This window comes from Solanum lycopersicum, chromosome 2 (genome assembly GCF_036512215.1).
Source record: "Solanum lycopersicum chromosome 2, SLM_r2.1".
Taxonomy (NCBI): domain Eukaryota; kingdom Viridiplantae; phylum Streptophyta; class Magnoliopsida; order Solanales; family Solanaceae; genus Solanum; species Solanum lycopersicum.
In genome coordinates, this window is record NC_090801.1 from 43626946 (window position 1) to 43646526 (window position 19581).

Here is a 19581-nt window from a genome sequence, read left to right on the forward strand (position 1 = left end):
CTTTTTAAAAAAATACTCCATAGATAATGGACACTAAGTACACATGTTGATGCTGTCAATTTTGTTGAATGGGTGCTCAAATGAGAGTTCTTCCATAATAGAAAAAATTCTGATTTACATGCCTAAAAATCTGCTATATATCTCTAAATATATGTTATTCTTAATTGTAATATCTATGAAAATATGCTATATTAATCTATGCTATATTTTATCATTATTACACAAATATTTAAAGTTATAACATAGATACGTATAGAAATTTAAAATTTGTCCAATAATGTTACCATCCCCCCTCAAATTGATGTTGATGGATCAAAAAGCATCAATTTTCCTTCAAGAAACTGATAATGTTGTCGTGCTATAGACTTTGTAAACACATTGGCTATTTGAAGATCACTAGATACATGTGGAAGAGTAATGACTCTTGTGTACATCTTCTCTGATTTAATGACAGTTTACTTCAATGTGTTTGGTCCTTTCATGATAAACTGGATTAGTAGCAATTCGAATAGCACTTGCATTGTCAGTATCGAGAGGAGTGAAATTAGATTGAGGAAATCTAATTTCATCAAGTAAACCACGAATCCAAACAATCTCAGAGCAAACTGTAGACATTGCTCGATATTCATTTTTGGTGGAAGATTTTGATACACGGTCTTGATTCTTGCCCTTCCAAAATAGCAAGGAATCTCCAAGAAACCTGCACCAACCCATGACGTAGCGACGAGTATCAGGACATCCAGCCCAATCAAAATCCCTAAATGCATTAAGCTGAATCTCAAAACCATCAGAAAAGAATAATCCACGAGGAGATCTTCCCAGGAAATATCGAACGATGCAACAGTTTGCCACCAAATGTAGATGGCATGAATCCTGCATAAATTGACTCACTTGTTAAACTGCAAAAGAGATATCAGGCTAAGTAATAGTAAGATAATTTAGGTTCCGAACTATTTTCGATACAAAGTTGGATTAGCAAGAAGATCTTTTTCCGCATGAGAGTACTTTACATTCAGTTCCAATAGAGTATTTATAGAGGAAGATTCTTTATGACTAGCCAAAACAATCAAGTCCTGAGTATATTTGTGTTGGTTCAAGAACACACTTAAAAAATTATAATTAATGAACTTCTACTACTAATCAACTTGAAGATATCCTTACTAAAGTTTTCACTGATGTCAAGCATTCAGCCATTTTGAACAAGTTGGCTGTGGAATTCTCACCACCAACTTGAGGAGAGGTATTGAGAATTGTTATTAATTAATGTGCTAATCACAACCTAGACTTAATTAGTTAGCTGATTCATTAGTTTGTTAGAGAGGAGTTATTTAGAAGTCAGTTAATAATTAGTTAGATACTTTCTGTTTCTTCTTTATAGCTGGCATTCTTGTATACATATACTTCGATCAGTAATCAAAGGCATTATCAAGTCTCATTCAATACAATTACAATTCCTTCTACATTGCTCTGGGTTACAGTAGTTCCTTTGAAATCCACCATTGATATGGAGTTTTGATAGATACTACTGTTAATTCCACAACCAATGGATATGCAGTAATCACATAACTGTGTTTTTTCAATTCACCTATGTTGTTCATAATTTTCAGTGGTGAAAATCCATCTCAAAAAGCTTATTTGATTTCAATATTACTTGTAGCAGCATCTTTTTGTAGTTATATTGCTATTGTTTCAATCAGATCTGTGAAATTGAAAGTAGAGTTGACTAAAGTTACATCAACGTCACAATGCCGGCTCTTGCCTTAGAAATTTTAGGCCATTGCCTTAGGCCCCCCATTTTTGGGCCTCAAATTTCTATAAATAAAAATTTAAGTTTAATTCTTTTATGAAAAAAATAATTTTTTATAATAAAAAGTGTGTGTGTGTATATATATATATATTTGTTAAAACTCACATTATTTATCTTTTTTAAACTCTTTATGCACTCGATTTTTATAAATTTTTAATAATTAGAGTAATATTCTGTCAAAAATATGAATAAATAGTCGATAAGTGTTGAACAAAGTAAATTACAAATATTTTTTTTGTAACTTTACATATTAAAGTAGGATATACCCAGTTATCAATTTTTTGGATCAGATTATATGATTCTTACTCTTATATTTATTTAAAATTTATCAACTTATTACTTACAGAACAATATTATCGATTCATATAATAATTGTCTCAATAACATGATGTTTTCAATGTTAAAGTGACCAAATCTTGCTTTAAAATAATAAATAAATAATGTATTTAAAAAACTCATTTATAATAAAGATATCAAGTAATAATTTACATTTAAAAATTTAGAAAAATAAATAAATACAAATAATATTTATTTAAATTTAAGCCTCTAATCAAAATTTCGCTTTAGGTCTCGAATTATGTTAAGCCGCCCCTACAACGTCATGACTATTGTTGTGTTGCATAAAATTGTAATGTTATCCATATATGAAATTCGCGTAGCAGGTAGCTTGGGGAAGACGAAGAAGACGGTGAAGGAGAAAAATTGGTGTTAAATATTCATTTCTTAAGACATCATTTAACAGGGGGAATAAGTTAGTAAAATAGGTATCTCATAATTATTTTCTTCATGAGTATGTCAAACAAAAGTGTGACAAGTAAAAGTAAAAACACAGGGAGTACTTTATTTCTTTAACAAACACATTAACTTTATTAGCATCACGACATAGCATACTTCCATAATGCACAACCAAAAAAAAAAAAAAAAGCAATCAAGAATACATTATGAACAATCAAAACAATCCAACAGATTTCAATAATGCAAAATCACAACATGGTATTCAACTATTGCATTTTGTGTGGTATTATCACCTCTGTATGTTTTCGCGGTAGCGCTACCTTTTGCTAGCCTGAAAACACCAGAACCACCAACGATTGGCAATTCTCGATACTTGTGAAATATCTGATTGTGCCCAAGGATACTGAGTGTGCTACCATTGTACTTACCATCGGTGAACACAAGGTTGAGAGTCATAAGAAGACCTATATCTTCAAATGATGCGGAACCATAGATCCCTTGGGCTCGGCCTATTTCTTTTGAGTTTGGCTCGGGCTTAACCGTCAATGGATTGTCCATCATCCTCACTAAGCCAAATAATGTTGGTGATTGAAATGTATTATTGGCTTGTGCTATTTGGATTGCTGATGGTTTCTTTGCAGTCACAGTATCATGAAAGTAGAAGTGAAGTTTGGTCATTTTTAGTTTTGCATGAGAAAGCTTTTTAAACCATTTTTCCACTCCTTTAGGACTTTGATCAAGCCCATGACTTGAACCCAATATTGTTATTGCCAAAAATAAGAGAGCAAACAACAAAAACTTCTCCATTTTCTTTACCCTTTTATCCCCTTGTTACTTATACATTCAAATGAATCATATCTAGTTTCAAATAAATAGAAGCAAAAACACAAATGTTGAGAAAATGTGAGAGAGGGAGGAAATAACAAAGAAAAAATTTCTAATGTTTATTTAATTTAGATTGCGGTTCATGTGCTAACTACTTATTTGAATATGATATTCTAAAAAACATTACAGTACCTTGATGTGCATTTTTCTAATAACAAACATACATTATAGAGTTGACTATCGAAATTGATTCTATGATTGAATAACACATGTCCTACTTACTTAGTATTAGGAACTTGGAGATACAGATAGAGGAGAAATGATACAAAAAGTTGCCATGTTCTTCGATTAATATACTTGCCATGATCTAGGATGACACTCGTGAACAGCTATGTATATTTAGAAAAAGGGCAAGGGGTTGAGTTTATAAATATATTATTGCCAATTAATATGATTTCTTAAAGTCATCAAGGAAAATGACTTTTTAAAATAACATATATATATGTATCTCAAATTGAAAAAAGTCAACTCTATAGATGTTTGTTATTAGAAAAGAGCACATCTAGATGTTTTACGAAAATATATACAAGTAAAAGAAAAAATGACTAAGTTTCGAAAAATCGATTAATCCTATGATTTAAGAGAAATCGACTTTTCAAATCACAGAGTCGCCACTTAATTTTTTAGTAAAAATCAAGAAAACTTAAAATTATTTTTCAAAAGATTTAAAATAGATAAAAATCAGTTGAAAAGAGTTCGAAGTTCAAATGTACATTCCAAAAAGGTGTTAGGCCCTCGAAATGTCTGCTAACTCGCGATTGACTAGCGATTTGACTAAACCTGACTTTTAATTTTAATTTTCAAATACTGACTAAGTAAAGAAAATTTTATTTTTATTATTTTTATTTATTGCTTATCATATCATTTTTAGCCAATTATTTTAAAGGGAAATAAGGTAAAGAGGAGTCATTCAAAAGTAACGAGTAGAATAAAGACTAAGCAAAATCTCTTTCTCTCTCTCTATATATATATAAATAAAGAGAAATGACTACCCTTGGGAAATTAATAAAATTCAACCAGAAGTGTAAGTAAAATGACAATAATAGCAAATAAATCATAGTATAGGGAAGAATATTTGAACTTGGGCTTTTCAGGCTACTGATTTGGGCTCTGGCCCTATTTTAACCCTTGAAATCATGTGTATACACCAAGCGTATATTTATGTATATGGGTCTTTTCTTAACTCTTTTTATGTATATCAAAGTTCTTAGCGACTGCATACAGTCCTCTTTGACGCCTCAGACCTGTATTGTGTTTTTTTTCTCCATGTATTTTCTGCTCTAGACCTGTATATCCGTGTATAAAGTTGTATACAGTATGTATACTGCCCATTTCTTGGGCTTTTGAGCAAACTTTCAACAGTATTTTGGAGCTCTTGACATGTAACAGCTTCCGCATTCGATAGATAGGAAAGTAAAATCGAGCTTTTATGACTCAACTCGAAAATGCGAAGAAGATAAATTCACCATGGACTCGAAAAGGAGTTCATACAAGTTTAAAAGAAAAAAAGATGAATTTATGCCAAACCACAGTATTGGAACTAACAAATGTAAATTCAAACCAAATAAATAATGCAAAGGAAAGTAAAAGCCCATGTCTTCCTTGAAAAGAGTAGTATTTACACTTCAACTAATTCACAAGAGTAATATCTTTAATGAAAATATAATAAGACATGGCTAAGAAATTTTCAGTGTATTCAAAAGGAAAATAGAACTTATGTCCATATTAGAGAACTGCAAGGAAAACAAGTGACACTCCTATGTAGAATACAAATAGCAGAGGTATTATTAACTATAAGTCGAACTAAAGAAAATAAAACAAAAATAAAGTTACTGCCTATCCCTTAGCTATGGATAGTGAACAACATATTCCAAACATTTGATTAAGCAATTCAACTTGATAAAAATGGATAGCACATTACAGCTTCACAAGAACTTTTTAGGAAAAACTTATAACTCAACCATTTAATGATTTAAATCAGCATGGTAATGAACACAAAACAAAGCTTGAACCACGCTAACTCATACGAGAAAGTCACAACATTGTACTAATATCACATATTTAGACACTATCCTAGAGGTAAAATATGATCAAAATGGAAATTTACACAAGCATTTTCCAACTAGAACTTAGACAAAGTTGAGACATATCAGACATGACAATTACGGCAAGACAATCACACGATTCGAAATAAAACGAAAGCCAAATTTTAAGCATTTATAAATTCGGATTCATCCATTTAACTAAGACAATAAAATGAATGACACAATGATCAGTTAGAAATTCCAACCAAACAGACTTTCAAAGAAGAGTATACAAGTCAAAATAAAGAAGAAAACAAGGATGAAGCCAGAGAAACAAACAGAATGCTCTTCACATAGTACTCGGAATCAAAATAAGACGTGAATGAGGGGAGAAGTACCACCTATCTTGGAGCAGCGTTCCGGGACGACAGGCTTGACTACGAAGCAATATCCACCACGAACTTTGACTACACAAGATACTGATGAAATCAAAAATTGAAAATTATATTTGTTTGAACTCTTGTCCTTAAACTTTTGAAGCCATTTGAGGTATGTCTTATCAGATCAAAAATCCTCCCTCGTAGATGAGAGTTTATATAGAAGAAATTGGTGCTGAGATAAGGGGGGAAACGGGCTTGTTTTGAGAGGGAAAACTGGATTAATTCGAATTCCTTGGAGTTAAGGTTGCTAATAGCTGAAATTGGTACCATTCTCAACGGTATTGAAAGGCTGGCCATTGGATTAGAAACCAAGGACGAAGAGGCGACGATATTTCGACACCTAGACTATTCCCGTACGGAGAGGAAAAAGAAGAGAGATAGAAGATGACACAACAAGAGTTGCCGGACTCGGGTCGCGATTTTCTCCCGTATTTTAGCAATCTGGGTCACTGGAACTTCTGGAGAAGAAGAAAGCACGCGTACAGGGTCTGGGAACGGGTCTTTTAGGTATTGAATTGGGATTGGGTTGGGTCAAGGGAGACAGTGGGATGGGTGTTATTGGGCTTGGTTGAAAATTAGGAAAAGAATGGGTTTCTTAGGCTAAAGGAATTAAAGTGGGCCTATTTGGAAAATTGGATGGGCTCCTGAAAAATGTTTTGTAAGGGCCCAAAAATTTGATCCTTTCATATAGCCAAATGAATTATTGATTTAGCCAAATTGAATTTTACTAATGAATTCGGCTAAAATATAGATAACACAAATTAATATGATTAAGTAACGAGCTTATTAATCTTAACAAAAATAAAATAATTAATTTAATTATAAACTAATGATTCAAAAATATAACTATAATTTAAACTAAACTAATCTAATAAAATACTTACTAAAATTAAAATATATTTTGAGATGATTTTTGAATATTTATGAAAATATACCAATTATATCTATAAACTATATGAAAATATATTTACTAATTATAAATTATAAAAATCAACTAGGATTACTTAAAATGAATTTGGAAAGTATTTGAATTTTATAAAACTAATTATTCTAAATTGTTTGGAAATTATAAAGCTCCTGAATTAATTCCAACAGGGGAGTGTCAAAATTGGGTGTCAACAACTGTCCCTCGTTTCCCTCGGATTGATGCAAGAAATTCGAGGAAAATGAAAGTGGCCAATCCAATTATTACTTACCACAAATTCATCTTTCCAACATAATTTGGTACAGACTTTAGGAATTATGGTCGAACCCCGGAAATGGGTTTCCTACGTATCCCAGGCTATATGAGAATTATGGACACTTGTACTTCGATACGTTTGATTTAACGCACAATTAAGAAGACATTCAAAAGTCACTTCGGTACCGAATTATGAAGGGATCAAAATGCTCGGGAATGGGATTTAAGAGTGAATGTTGGAATACAGCCGAGTTTTCAACATTTAGCCTGCCTACGTATCCTAAATCTTAGGAATCAGGCTGCTTGTAGTTCGACTCAATCGGTTGAAAAAGAAATCTATTATGCTAGATAACCTTTGGCTCTGGACAAGTGACAGGATTAAACGAGTATGAAAAGGAGGCTTGTAACCTCTTAGCCATGAATGTGGCGCGCTTCACACCCATAATTAAGAACTTACACGGATATAATTTTCAAGCTCCTGGCGCATTGTCACTCAGATTGGAAACTTACTTTCGGTAGATCCTAAAATTTTCGGATGTATGACTGGAACTAACAGACCTATAGAAAAACCCACATGCCTTCTGATAGGGGTGTGGTTTGATTGTGGTGGAAGTCGTTCCTCTGCTAGCGTCCTAAGAGTTTGACATTCCTCTTTGGATTGTGTCCCAGTTCGCTGCTAAGAAAAAGTTCCACGTTATGCTGCATCCTTTTTGATGTCGTCCACACCTGTGGTATATTTTGGAAAATTCATCCTTTCGGATGCTCTCGACAAAGACTGAGATAAAACTCGTCAGCATAAAAATGTAGTTAAGATGGGAGACAATGTCATTTACCATGCCAATACTTAATTGTTCATCTCGATGTTTGACGTCAACTCAATTGATTTGACGTAAAGCAAATAAAGCTTATGTCTTTTGTTTGCAATATAATCTTCAATGTATTCTTCATTTGATGTCAACATAAAGGAAAGTTGATGTGGTGTGCTAGTATTTCTCTTGTCGTCGTCTTCGATGCTCTTGTTGATGTTTACTTTTATAAAAATAAAAAAATGCAGTTGATGCCGTGGATAAAGATTTTTCTTGGGATGCACGATTTTCTTTTCTGGCAGTGAATGATTTCTTGCGGGTCATGAATAACTTCTCGTGATGCATGATTTCTTGCAGGGTATAAAACTTTCCAGCGATGCATAAATTTTGGGAGGTATGAATATCTTCTAGCCATGCATAATTTCTGTGAGGCATGAAATCTTCTCGCGATGCATGAATATTAATTCGCGATGCATGTTCTTCCGCGATGCATGAATATTAACTCGCTATGCTTGTTCTTTTGTGATGCATGAATATTAACTCGCGATACATGTTCTTTCACGATGCATGAATAATAATTTGTGATGCATGATCTTCCGCGATGCATGAATATTAACTCGCGATGCATGATCTTCCGCGATGCATGAATATTAACTCGTGATGTATGATCTTCCTCGATGTATGAATATTAACTCGCTATGCGTGATCTTCCGCGATGCAAGAATATTGACTCTTGATGTTATCCTTGGTACCAAATGAAGATAGCGCTTCAACCGAGCAACATAGTTATCTTCTGGGTGCCTTCTGGATATTGATGTTGTCTGATTTGATAATAAAGTAAACTAATCCTCCAGAAAGTGTATCGTCTTTATCGGCAATAAAATAAATGACCCTTCCCAGTAGTGGTAACACCATATCTGACATTATGATGCTGATGACGCCCTTTATGAAAATTGTAAATTCTTTCTTGAGATTTTCGCTTGATTCCCCTTCAAATCAGACTGGACGTTCATTATGGACTTCATGTTGTTTGAAATTGACTGAAATAGACCATTCGTATTCCTAATTCTCCGGTGTAAGCAATATAAAATAATTCCTGCGTTTACGGGAACACGGTTAAATTTTGGGAGAGCTTTATCCTCCCTTGACTTCTCCATATTTATTGATCAGGGGAGTTTGCTGATATTAAAGCAAACTATAAACCTGCATCCACAGAAAAATTGTTAGTTTTTAAAACAAACTGATCTGTGTTGATTTCTTCAGTGGCCTGCTCCTTGTCATGCTATCTCCGGTTGATCTTTTTGATCTCCCAACTCTTGATGGATAAGACAAAATATTTTATGGCAAAACAAATGAAACACAAAAGGAAAATCTTTAGGAAAATAATTTTTCGAGAAGTAATATTTTGAAAATGGTCACTGCCAAGTGTCATGTCACGCCAGGCTTAGCGAACTTCTTTGAGCCTGATGCTTGGAGGTATATCTGATTATTCGATAGGGAGTATTCAAAACCATTCTAGACTGCCGATAAACTTATGTTGAAATTTTGAGGCCATCCTCAAAATTTCTGTCCTAGTTAACTGTATCGACTTTATCTTTCAACTGTCTCTGAGTAAATTTTGGATTTTTGAGATCCTCTCAAAATTTTGTCCCAGTTGCAAACCTCAAAATATCTTCACTCTTGACTTGCTGAGGAAAAATCTTTTGCTGAGAATTTTTTGAGATCCTCTAAAAATTTTTGTCCCAGTTTCTATTGTAAAGAGAAATAGAAATCTTTCGGGAAATATGACCGAACTCTTGTGGAGCCTACGTATCCTGTTGAGGCAGAAATCAGGTGAAACGTAGTTCCCCCTCAAAGACTAACAATAATAAAATTTTTATAAAGAAATCGACTGAGGCCGACATAGGCCGCCTACGTATCTCATTCTTGAGAATTCAGGTCAGACGTAGTTCATTACAAAGAAATATTTAAAAGGGATGAATGGGGTGACCGAGGCCGACATAGGCTGCCTATGTATCTCATTCTTGAGAATTCAGGTCAAACGTAGTTCATTACAAAGGGATAAAAATTTAAGCAAACAAATACAAGCAAACAGAATGATTACAAGTAAATAACAGAAATGCAAACCCAAGCTTCACACGTAGTATCTCTTGACAACACCTGAGTTGATTGGTTTCGGTCATACGGTGTCATCCATCTCCGACAGGACCAAAGCACCTCCAGATAATACTTTACAAACCATGTAAGGTCCTTTCCAGTTTGGTGCAAATTTTCTTTTGTACTCGTCTTGATGAGGAAAAATGCGCTTAAGTACCAACTCACCGATTTTGAAAATTCTAACTCTTACTCTCTTGTGAAAAACACAAATCATTCTCTGTCGATACAACTGCCCATGAAAAACGGCAACCATTCTCTTCTCATCAATCAAAGTTAGTTGATCAATCCGCTTGTTGACTTATTCAACATTACTTAACTCAGCTTCTTGGATGATCCTTAAAGACGGTTTTCGATTTCAGCAGGTATGACTGCTTCTGTTCCATATACTAGCAAGTACGGAGTAGCTCCAATCGACGTTCTGAAAATCGTATGATAACCCAATAAAGAATATGGAAACACATGCCAACCACAGTGATTATCAATAATTTTTCTCAGAATCTTCATGATATTCTTATTGGCGGCTTCTACAGCTCCATTCATTTGAGGACGATAAGCGATCGAATTTCGATGAGTAATATTAAATTGTTCACAAATATCCCTCATCAAGTGACTATTAAGATTTGCACCATTATTAGTAATGATGGATTCTGGCACTCCAAATCTGCATATCAGATTGTTGCGAAAAAAATCAGCTACAACTTTTTTGGTTACCGACTTGTACGATACTGCTTCCACCCATTTGGTAAAGTAATTAATAGCAACCAAAATGAATTTGTGTCCATTTGAAGCGGTTGGCTCTATCGAACCGATAACATCCATACCCCAAGCTACAAATGGCCAAGGTGAACTCATAACATTAAGTTCGTGAGGCGGCACTCGTATCAAATCACCGTGCACTTGACATTTATGACATTTCTGCACAAACTTGCAACAATCATTCTCCATATTCATCCAGAAATAACCGGATTGAAGGATATTTATTGCCAAAGTGAGCCCATTCATATGCGTGCCACAAACTCCGGCATGTATCTGTTCAATAAGCTTCGCAGCATCAACACATCTGAGAAGACCTAAGTTTGTAGTCCTCCTATACAGGATTTCTCCACTTAAAAAGAAATTGAGAGTCATACGACGTATCGACTTCTTCTGATTGGACGTAGCATCTTCAGGATAAATCCCGGACTCCAAGTACTTTTTTATATCGAAATACCATGGCAAACAGTCTGGTTCTGTTTAAATGTGTGAACAATGAACTGGATGTTCTTTCAGCTCTATATCCAGAGGATCAATATAATCAGTATCTGGATGTTTAATCATTGAAGCGATGGTGGCCAAAGCGTCAGCCAACTCATTTTGTATTCTAGGAGTATGTCGGAACTCGATCTTACGAAATCTTTTGCACAACTTCTGCACATACTATACGTAAGGTATAATCTTTGGGTTCTTCACAGCCCATTGTCCTTGAACTTGATGAATCAAAAGATCTGAATCTCCGATAACCAACAACTCATAGACATTCATGTCAATGGCCATTCTCAAACCAAGAATACAAGCTTCGTATTCGGCCATGTTGTTCGTACAATCAAATCGAAGTTTACAAGCTTCGTATTCGGCCATGTTGTTCGTACAATCAAATCGAAGTTTATCCGCTATGGGATAGATGCTGACTGTATTCTGACACTAAGACCGCCCCAAATGATTTGCCGCTGCATCAAAGAATAATCTCCAACCTGGATATGCTTTTGAAATATCCTCACCCAGAGATGATATTTCTTCATCGTGAAAATAAGTTTTAAGTGGTTTATAATCTTCATCAACAGGATTTTTCTGCAAGATGATCAGCAAAGGCCTGTGTTTTTATCGCCTTCTAAGTAACATACACAACGTCAAATTCACTCAACAGCATTTTTCATTTAGCTCACTTTCTGGTCGGCATCGCCTTCTGGAAAACATACTTCAGCGGGTCCATTCTTGAAATAAGATATGTCGTGTATGAAGACAGATAATGTCTTAACTTCTGGGCAAGCCAAGTTAAAGCACAACACGTTCTCTCCAACAGAGTATAACAAGACTCGTATAGAGTAAACTTCTTGCTTATATAATAAATGGCTCGCTCCTTCTTTCATGTTTCGTCCGTTGTCTGAGACGGACAAATATAGCAACATAGGGCTCCCTTCTCGCAGATGAACCAATACCAGTGGGTCGGACAAATAGTTGTTGATAGCTTCAAAAGCAGTCTGACATTCTTTAGTCTACTTTGTTGGAGCATCTTTCTTCAACAGTTTGAAGATAGGCTCACACACCATAGTTGATTGAGCTATGAATCGGTTGATGTAGTTCAACCTCCCCAAGAAACTCATCACCTCCTTCTTAGTCTTTGGCGGAGGTAAATCTTGAATTCCCTTAATCTTGGAAGGATCGATTTCAATACCTCTTTGCTGACTATAAATCCCAACAACTTGCCGGTTGGCACTCCAAAAGCACATTTAGAGGGATTCAACATCAAGTTATACCGACGTGGATGATCAAAGAACTTTTTCAAATGTGTCAAGTGGTCCAAACTCTCGCGGGACTTGATTATGACGTCATCCACATACACCTTTATCTCCTTATGAATCATATCATGAAATATGGTCGTCATAGCCCTAATATAGGTAACACCAGCATTCTTGAGGCTAACTGGAATCACTCTGTAATGATATACACCCCAAGGTCTACTAAAAGCTATCTTTTCTGCATCTTCTTCGTCCATCAGAATCTGATGATAACCTGTATAACAATCCACAAATGACTGCATTTCATGTTTAGCACAATTATCGATCAGAATTTGAATATTTGGCAACAAAAAATTATCCTTCAGGCTAGCTTTGTTGATATCTCTTTAGTCGACACAAATTCTGATCTTCCCATCCATCTTAGCGACCGGAACAACATTGGCCAACCAAGTCGGGTATTCTGTCACTTCAACCAACCGAGACTCGATATGCTTAGTGATCTCTTGCTTTATCTTTAAACTCAATTCAGGCTTGAACTTTTGAGCCTTTTGCTTCACCAAATCGAACCTTAGATTGATCGGCAACTTGTGAGACACCACATTGGTACTCAGCCCTAACATGTCGCTGACTTCCCAGATGAACACATCAATGTATTCGGTGAGTAAATGAATCAGACCCTTTCTTTGATCCTCATTCAAGTGAACGATGATCTTGAACTCTTTTGCACACTCTGGGTCTCCCAGATTTACAGTTTCAGTTTTCTCTAATTTTAGATTATGCTGATTTTCAAACTGCAAAAACTCTTCAGCAACATATTTCGGTACCTCACTTTCCTCTTCTTAACACCATCAACCTCGTCATTACCTGCCTCATTTTGTTCGTTCAGCTCGTGACATGACATGACATTGGCAGGTTTAAAATTTACATTACTGAAACCATAAACAAACAAAGTTAGAAAAGCAAAGTATAACAGATAAGTAAATAAATAAATTTTAAAATAAAAGAGGCTTTCATTCAAATTGGGAGAAATGGTGCAAACTTTGGTCATGGCATAGGGCCATGTTTCCTTCTTTGAACATCAAGGTAGAAATTCAAAAATTCAAACAGTTAAGAAAAAATTAAAAATTGTGGGTCTCGGGCCTCTTCCGGGATACCACCGATTTAAATATGCATAAAATGATGCCTTCTGCCAAGGAGTACGGGGAATTAGGATAAGCGTGGAGGTCCAATTCTGCAGCATCTCTCCTGGATCAACATCACAAGTATCCTGTCAGCTCGACCTCTTCCTCAATGATAGCGTCAACCTCTTCAAAAAGGTCACATATTTCTTCCCCAAGGTCCTCCTACTCGGCATATTCACGGACCGGAAAGGATTGATACAGATGTGGAATTGGTTTGGCCAATGCTTGATCCTTCTTCTTCTTCTTTGTCTTCTATAATTATCTTTGGGGACGTATCCCAAGCCACACCTTGCTCCTTTAACGGGAACTTGAATGGGCTAAAAAATTCCTTGGGAATTCCTTCTCAATCTGAAACCTGGTTTAAATCCACTTTTTAACATCACATTAGCAATCATCCTATACACAGTAGACATGAGAGGCTGTGGGGCCAAGTCTTCACCGATAGCATTTACGAGCTCCACCGTGTAGAAATAAGTACCTCGAGACACTTCATCCATAATCGGCACCTGTCTGTCAGAGTGACTACCTTTCCCATGAATGACTAGCTCTTCATTCTTCCAAACGAGTTTCATCATCTGATGCAGGGTAAAAGGCACAACTCCATCCATGTGAATAAAAGGCCTTCCTAGAAGAAGGTTATAGCTGGTGTCAATATCTAGGACTTGAAACTGTGCGCTAAACTAGGCAGGGCCCATTTGGATAACCAAATTTACGGCTCCCAACGTATCCCTCTGAACCCCATCAAAGGCTCTTACATTGACTTGGTTTTACTCCAGATTCCCAAGGTCAAACCTTAACTACCTCAGTGTCGACAACGGGGAAATATTCAAACCAGATCCATCATCTACTAAGACCCAATTGACAACCTTTTTGCGACATACGATAGTGATATGCAGTGCCTTGTTGTGGGACCTCCCTTCAAAAGGCAACTCGTCGTCGCAAAAGCTGATTCGATGCCCTCGAATAACCTGGTGAATCATAGTAGCCACGTTATCACTGCTTATGCCTACGGGTACATACGTATCATCGAGATCTTTCATCAAAGCTTGCCTGTGCGATTGAGAACTCATCAGCAGGGCCTATACAGAAATCAGGGCTGGAGTCTTCTCCAAATACTTGACAATAAAATAATCTATCGGCTGCATTCTTCTCCAGAATTCCTCTGCATCACCCTCGATTATTGGCTTTTTATCTTGATCCCCTTTTTGAACTCCGAGAGCAATCTCCTCAAGAGTATAACATCTTCCGGATCGGGTCATACCTTGTGCAGCAGTCTCAATCACAAATTTTGGCTTGATAAGAGTTTTTGATGGCACCAAGGTAACAACATTTGCAGGTGTCAAAATAACAAACTCTTTCTTCTTTTTGACGCTTAAGGAAGCCACAACCTTTTCCAACTTGTCATGAACGATTGGAGTTACCACTTTCGTCCCACACCAATCATCGTATGTTTCTATCAAACTGACGTTGCCACTTCCATGATTCGGCAAAGTATTGGTATCAACATTAGGTGCAGCTGGTTGGAGAGAAACCACCTTTTAGTCAATTAAATCCTGAATCTTATGTTTGAGGTTGATACAATCCTCAGTATCATTCCCAATACTGTTGGAATGATAATCACATCTATGATCTAGACTATAGAATTTCGAACTGATATCTACAGGTTTGGGACCCACTGGCTAGATATATCTGACCACAGCCAGTCATTTGTACAACTTTATTCGGCTTTCTGCGAGCGCAGTGAAATTCCTCGAAGGTTTCTTCTCGGATCGAGGTCGAGAAAGATCAGAATTTCCTTGTGGGGGAGGCATCTGTTGATAACCTCGATTGTTCGGACGGGGAGCTTGATTTCTGGGATATGAGTTTGTCTGGTAGTTTGGCGTTGGAGCTTGGTAGTTCGGAGGGGGATTTTGGTATAGTGGAGCTTGGGCTTGATAAACAGGAGGGGTTGCTCTATAGCTCGACTTCACGTTAGCACAATAGGGAGTAACACCTTGATAGTAAGGAGAAGGAATTTGATAAAGTGGAGGATGATTTTGGTATATGAGAGATGGATTTTGGTAAATTGGAGGTGGATTTTCGTAAGTGGGAGATGGATTTTTGTAAATAAGAGGAGGATTTTTTTTCTGACTAGCCTGGTAAGAGTTTTGAGAAGGTCGAGAATGACCTTGGGAATATGACGAGCTTCTGGGGGTTTTCCTTCCCCCATATGAAGCAGCAGCGATTTCTTCTCTTTTCTTTTTTAACGTTCCTGATGATCCAGGATGGCCTATCTTCCCCGTTTTCAACCCGTCTTCCATAGTCTCACCAACTTTGACTATCTCGACAAATTTTGCTCCTACGAGTAACATGATTCGATCATAATACTCGGGCTCTTGCACCCGCACAAACACATCTACAATTTCCTTTTCAGACATAGGCAGTCTCACCCTGTTTTCTCCACCTATAGGCAAACTCCCTATAGCTCTCGGTTGATTTTTGATTTATTATACCAAAGAGTATTGATCTGGAACAATTTCTACGTTGTAAGCAAATCGATCGATAAAATCTCTGGCCAATGCATTCCAGTTGGGACATTGTCAGGTTTTATGCGAGGTGAACCATTCAAGAGTTTCTCCGCACAGGCTTCGGCTGAACAGACGCATCAACAAAGCTTCATCATTTCCAACTCTAACGAGCTGGTCACAGTAGGCTCTCAGATGAGCCATAGGGTTGCCCACTACTGTGAAGGTGTCAAACTTCGGGATCTTGAACCCTTCTGGAAGGTCCAAATTTGGATGAATACACGAGTCTTCATAACCAAGCCCGGCGATAACGGGGACGCATTGGAGCTATTTCATGGCTTTCTTGATCTCTTATTTTATGTCGATCTTTGCCTCTTCCTTTGCCCTACACTCTTTTTCCTGTTCCTCATAATAGTCCAGCTCAGAACCGTGCACATCGTGCTCGACAGGGATAAGAATATGTAAAGTGGTTCTTTTTGTTAACGGTGGAGCTACAGAGGGACTCTGAGAATTTTGAGCGGTTCAATAATTCTGTGGGTAAGTCTGCGAATTGGTATTCTAAATTTAAGTGGTGGTGGGGTGTTTAGGGATTGAAAGTATTTTGGTTTTGATTTTGCGTTAGTGGAACAGTTTGATGGTGGGTATTTTGAGGATGGGGTGGCATTTGGGGGTGGTTGTTTTGAGAAACAGGTGGAGTTTGGTAGGATGCAGAAGTATTTTAGGGATTTTGGGTAGTCAGGTCTATAACCAACGGATTCTGAGCAGGTGTAGATGGCTGGTTGTGGGCTGGATCCATATTTGAAGAAGGGAAGTAGATTGGAGGTCTCCCATCAGCAGCATTAGCAGCAAATCGTGGGGGAGTCAGATCTTGCCTTGTTTGCATTTCAACTCTTATTTCTGCAATCTGTTGCATCAGCTGTAGAATCAACTCAATTTGGTCCGCTACTGTGGGTTGAGCCACCACAACATCAATAAGACTTACTTCTTCATTACTATCCCCCATAACTGTCATTCCTTTGTCTGAGCTTTGTCTAGGGAATAAATCTGCGGGACCTTTTGATCTGGTGAAATTGGGATGATCTGCCAGCTTTTGATCGACATAGATCAGTTTCAGAGTACCTGAGAAGGAAAATAGCTCAAAGACAAATTTGTGAGTACTGATTCAGAATATAAATCACATAATATCACACGTAGAGCAGATAAACACACAAGTTGCTATGTTTGAGGAATATCTTCAACCTTTGAGTGAGGACGAAAATAGATTTTTTAACAAGCAAGAGTTTGCTTGTTTAAGTTTGACAGTATCTAAGAAAAGCTAAATCACGTTGAGCTAAGGTTTTCTTGCAGCTATTTTTTGACGTCCGTTGATCTGGACTTCGTATTTTCTTGTAATATGAAGGGGGAGAATAATTTTTTTTTAAAGATAGCGGCCGGTCTTGGGAAGGCTGCCTCCGTATCTCACAGGGAGAATTCAGGCCCAACATAGTTCGAGTACAAGATAAAACATTTTCAAATCATCCGTTCATTACGATTACAAGGAAATTGAAAGATAACATTAGAGTTTTTAACAGATAAAATGATGACGACACATTATTCATTTCCCTTCTTGTTGCAACATTACTCTTCTTCTTTCAAACGGCCCAGGAATAGAGGTTTGTAGACGATTTCCTCGTCTTCTTCCCCAATCGCTTCAGGGTGGGCGTTATCAGGACCATTATTAGCTCCTTGCTCGTAGACGGGGTACTTTTCGCGCATTTTCTGAAGTTTATCAATCATGTTTCTATGGAAGGCTTTGTTCTTCTTCCTCAGTGCGACCATCCTTTTTCTCATGGAGGCGAATTCTTTAATTTCCACTGTCAGCTCTTCACCTTTCTTGCATCTCTTTCTTGGAATTTCAACCGAAACATGTCTAACTTCTCTCGCAAGTCCTCTGTCTTCATCTCAATATCTTTCTTTCCCTTCATCTGTGATGCCATATCCTCATCCAGTGTCACGGTTGCAGCTTTGTAGATTGCGGTGGCCATGTCGACTCTGAGCCCTTTCTCCTTGGCTTCTTGAATTTCCCGGTGATCTGTTCGATCTTTCTTTGTAGTTCTTCTCAAGTGAGTTCCATCTAGATGTTCTTATTCTTGTCCATAGCAATAATTTTTGCTTTTCCTGAGATTGTAGATTAATGTTTTAGGATTTGGGATACGAGAGGTGTCTTTGAGTGAGAAACTTGAGACTCCAAAAAATTTGGTCGGACATTTTTGTGATAATGACTTGTATATTTCTGGGAATTTCTGGCAAGAGTGGGTTTACGATATCCTCATTCATAGCAATATATCACATAAACAGTTAAAACACATATATCGCATCCTAAACATGCTTGTGACCCTTTTATGCAAAGGGCAGGCCTAACGATTTGTAGGATGTATATGTCATTTGAAATATTTCATTGCCCTAAAATTCAAATTTACACAAATTTAAATAAGGACAAATGGGGATACATACCGAGGAAAACAGGATACAAAATAATTACTCACGATTCTTTCACAATCTCGTATGCTCAAGTAAGCCTTTAAACTCGGAACGCTAAGAGAATATAAAGAAAGACAAAGAAAGACTTTGGAAGAGAGGACTTGTATTAAATTGTTGGATGAGTTACAAATGAGAGACCCTCTATTTATACTACTCCCTAAGGGCCTAAGAGGAAATAAATATTACAAGTCCCGAAGCAATTACACGTTCTACATTCCCTAGAATATGTCTCTAGCTCTTCCAAAAGGCTCCTAGAATTCTCTAGTCTGCCCCAAGGATCTAGAAGGCTCTGGAGTCTTCTACAAGCCTCTCCAAGGCACTAGGGTCGTCTGCCCCATTCAGATGATGCAAAATGGCCAGAATTGTGGCGGGTCATCACACTATGCTTCCATGAAACCTTCGTTGTTGAACTCGTAGTCTCCGGATGCCAATGTCTTGGGATAGTAGCTTGTGAAACTTTCTTCAGCTAGTATAAACTATGATCTAATTCTTATCCACTAGACAATGATTTTTCAAACAACGTATACATCCTTCAAATTTAAACACACAAGTATGAACGTCCGTTTAGGCCGTATGCCGTTTTGGACTCATAGTGGTCTTCTAATGGGCCCAACACACCTTGAGTGTTGAGTCGTCCTAGTTCAAATGCTCCTAAATTTGGGATTTTGGCTTGGCTCTACGCTAGTTGACTAGGAGTGAATTTTGAAAAGACCTTAAACCCAAACGGACAATTTGGGCTGGAAATCGCGACAACCATTGGACGCATAACAAATCAATAAAATGGCGCTAACTCCGAAAGAAGTTGAGTATAAAAAATTCGGCTGCGTTTCCGCAAATCTTCCTTTAA

General features: G+C 37.0%; 3 protein-coding genes across 3 annotated transcripts; all 3 read right to left on the reverse strand.

Annotated features, from left to right (window-relative positions):
* Nucleotides 1-444: 444 nt before the first annotated feature.
* Nucleotides 445-1500, reverse strand: LOC109119464 (uncharacterized mitochondrial protein AtMg00810-like). Its single transcript, XM_019212008.1, has 2 exons — nt 1450-1500; nt 445-873 (listed from the first exon to the last, which is right to left on the reverse strand). The coding sequence occupies exons 1-2, from the start codon at nt 1498-1500 to the stop codon at nt 445-447; spliced, it is 480 nt and encodes a 159-aa protein (XP_019067553.1).
* Nucleotides 1501-2646: 1146 nt separating this feature from the next.
* On the reverse strand, nt 2647-6413 carry LOC101251429 (dirigent protein 22-like). Its single transcript, XM_004231549.5, has one exon. The coding sequence runs from the start codon at nt 3347-3349 to the stop codon at nt 2777-2779; it is 573 nt and encodes a 190-aa protein (XP_004231597.2). The 5' UTR covers nt 3350-6413; the 3' UTR covers nt 2647-2776.
* A 3957-nt stretch (nt 6414-10370) lies between these two features.
* On the reverse strand, nt 10371-15417 carry LOC138342059 (uncharacterized). The gene is made up of 9 exons (XM_069294241.1): nt 15372-15417; nt 14827-15226; nt 14512-14760; nt 14089-14352; nt 13394-13458; nt 12958-13292; nt 12466-12825; nt 11765-11861; nt 10371-11263 (listed from the first exon to the last, which is right to left on the reverse strand). The coding sequence occupies exons 1-9, from the start codon at nt 15415-15417 to the stop codon at nt 10371-10373; spliced, it is 2709 nt and encodes a 902-aa protein (XP_069150342.1).
* Nucleotides 15418-19581: the final 4164 nt, after the last annotated feature.

What these genes read in the sequence shown, in the direction of transcription:
- LOC109119464 (XM_019212008.1), bottom strand. Translation starts at nt 1,500, where the DNA reads ATGGTGGATTTCAAAGGAACTACTGTAACCCAGAGCAATGTAGAAGGA. An exon ending in AGAGCAATGTAGAAGGAATT is followed by an intron (nt 874 to 1,449) that starts GTAATTGTATTG and finishes CAATTTATGCAG; the next exon opens with GATTCATGCCATCTACATTT.
- LOC101251429 (XM_004231549.5), bottom strand. Translation starts at nt 3,349, where the DNA reads ATGGAGAAGTTTTTGTTGTTTGCTCTCTTATTTTTGGCAATAACAATA.
- LOC138342059 (XM_069294241.1), bottom strand. Translation starts at nt 15,417, where the DNA reads ATGACTGGCTGTGGTCAGATATATCTAGCCAGTGGGTCCCAAACCT. An exon ending in TCCCCGTTGTCGACACTGAG is followed by an intron (nt 14,353 to 14,511) that starts GTAGTTAAGGTT and finishes TATTGACACCAG; the next exon opens with CTATAACCTTCTTCTAGGAA. An exon ending in GAACGAACAAAATGAGGCAG is followed by an intron (nt 13,293 to 13,393) that starts GTAATGACGAGG and finishes ATCTAAAATTAG; the next exon opens with AGAAAACTGAAACTGTAAAT.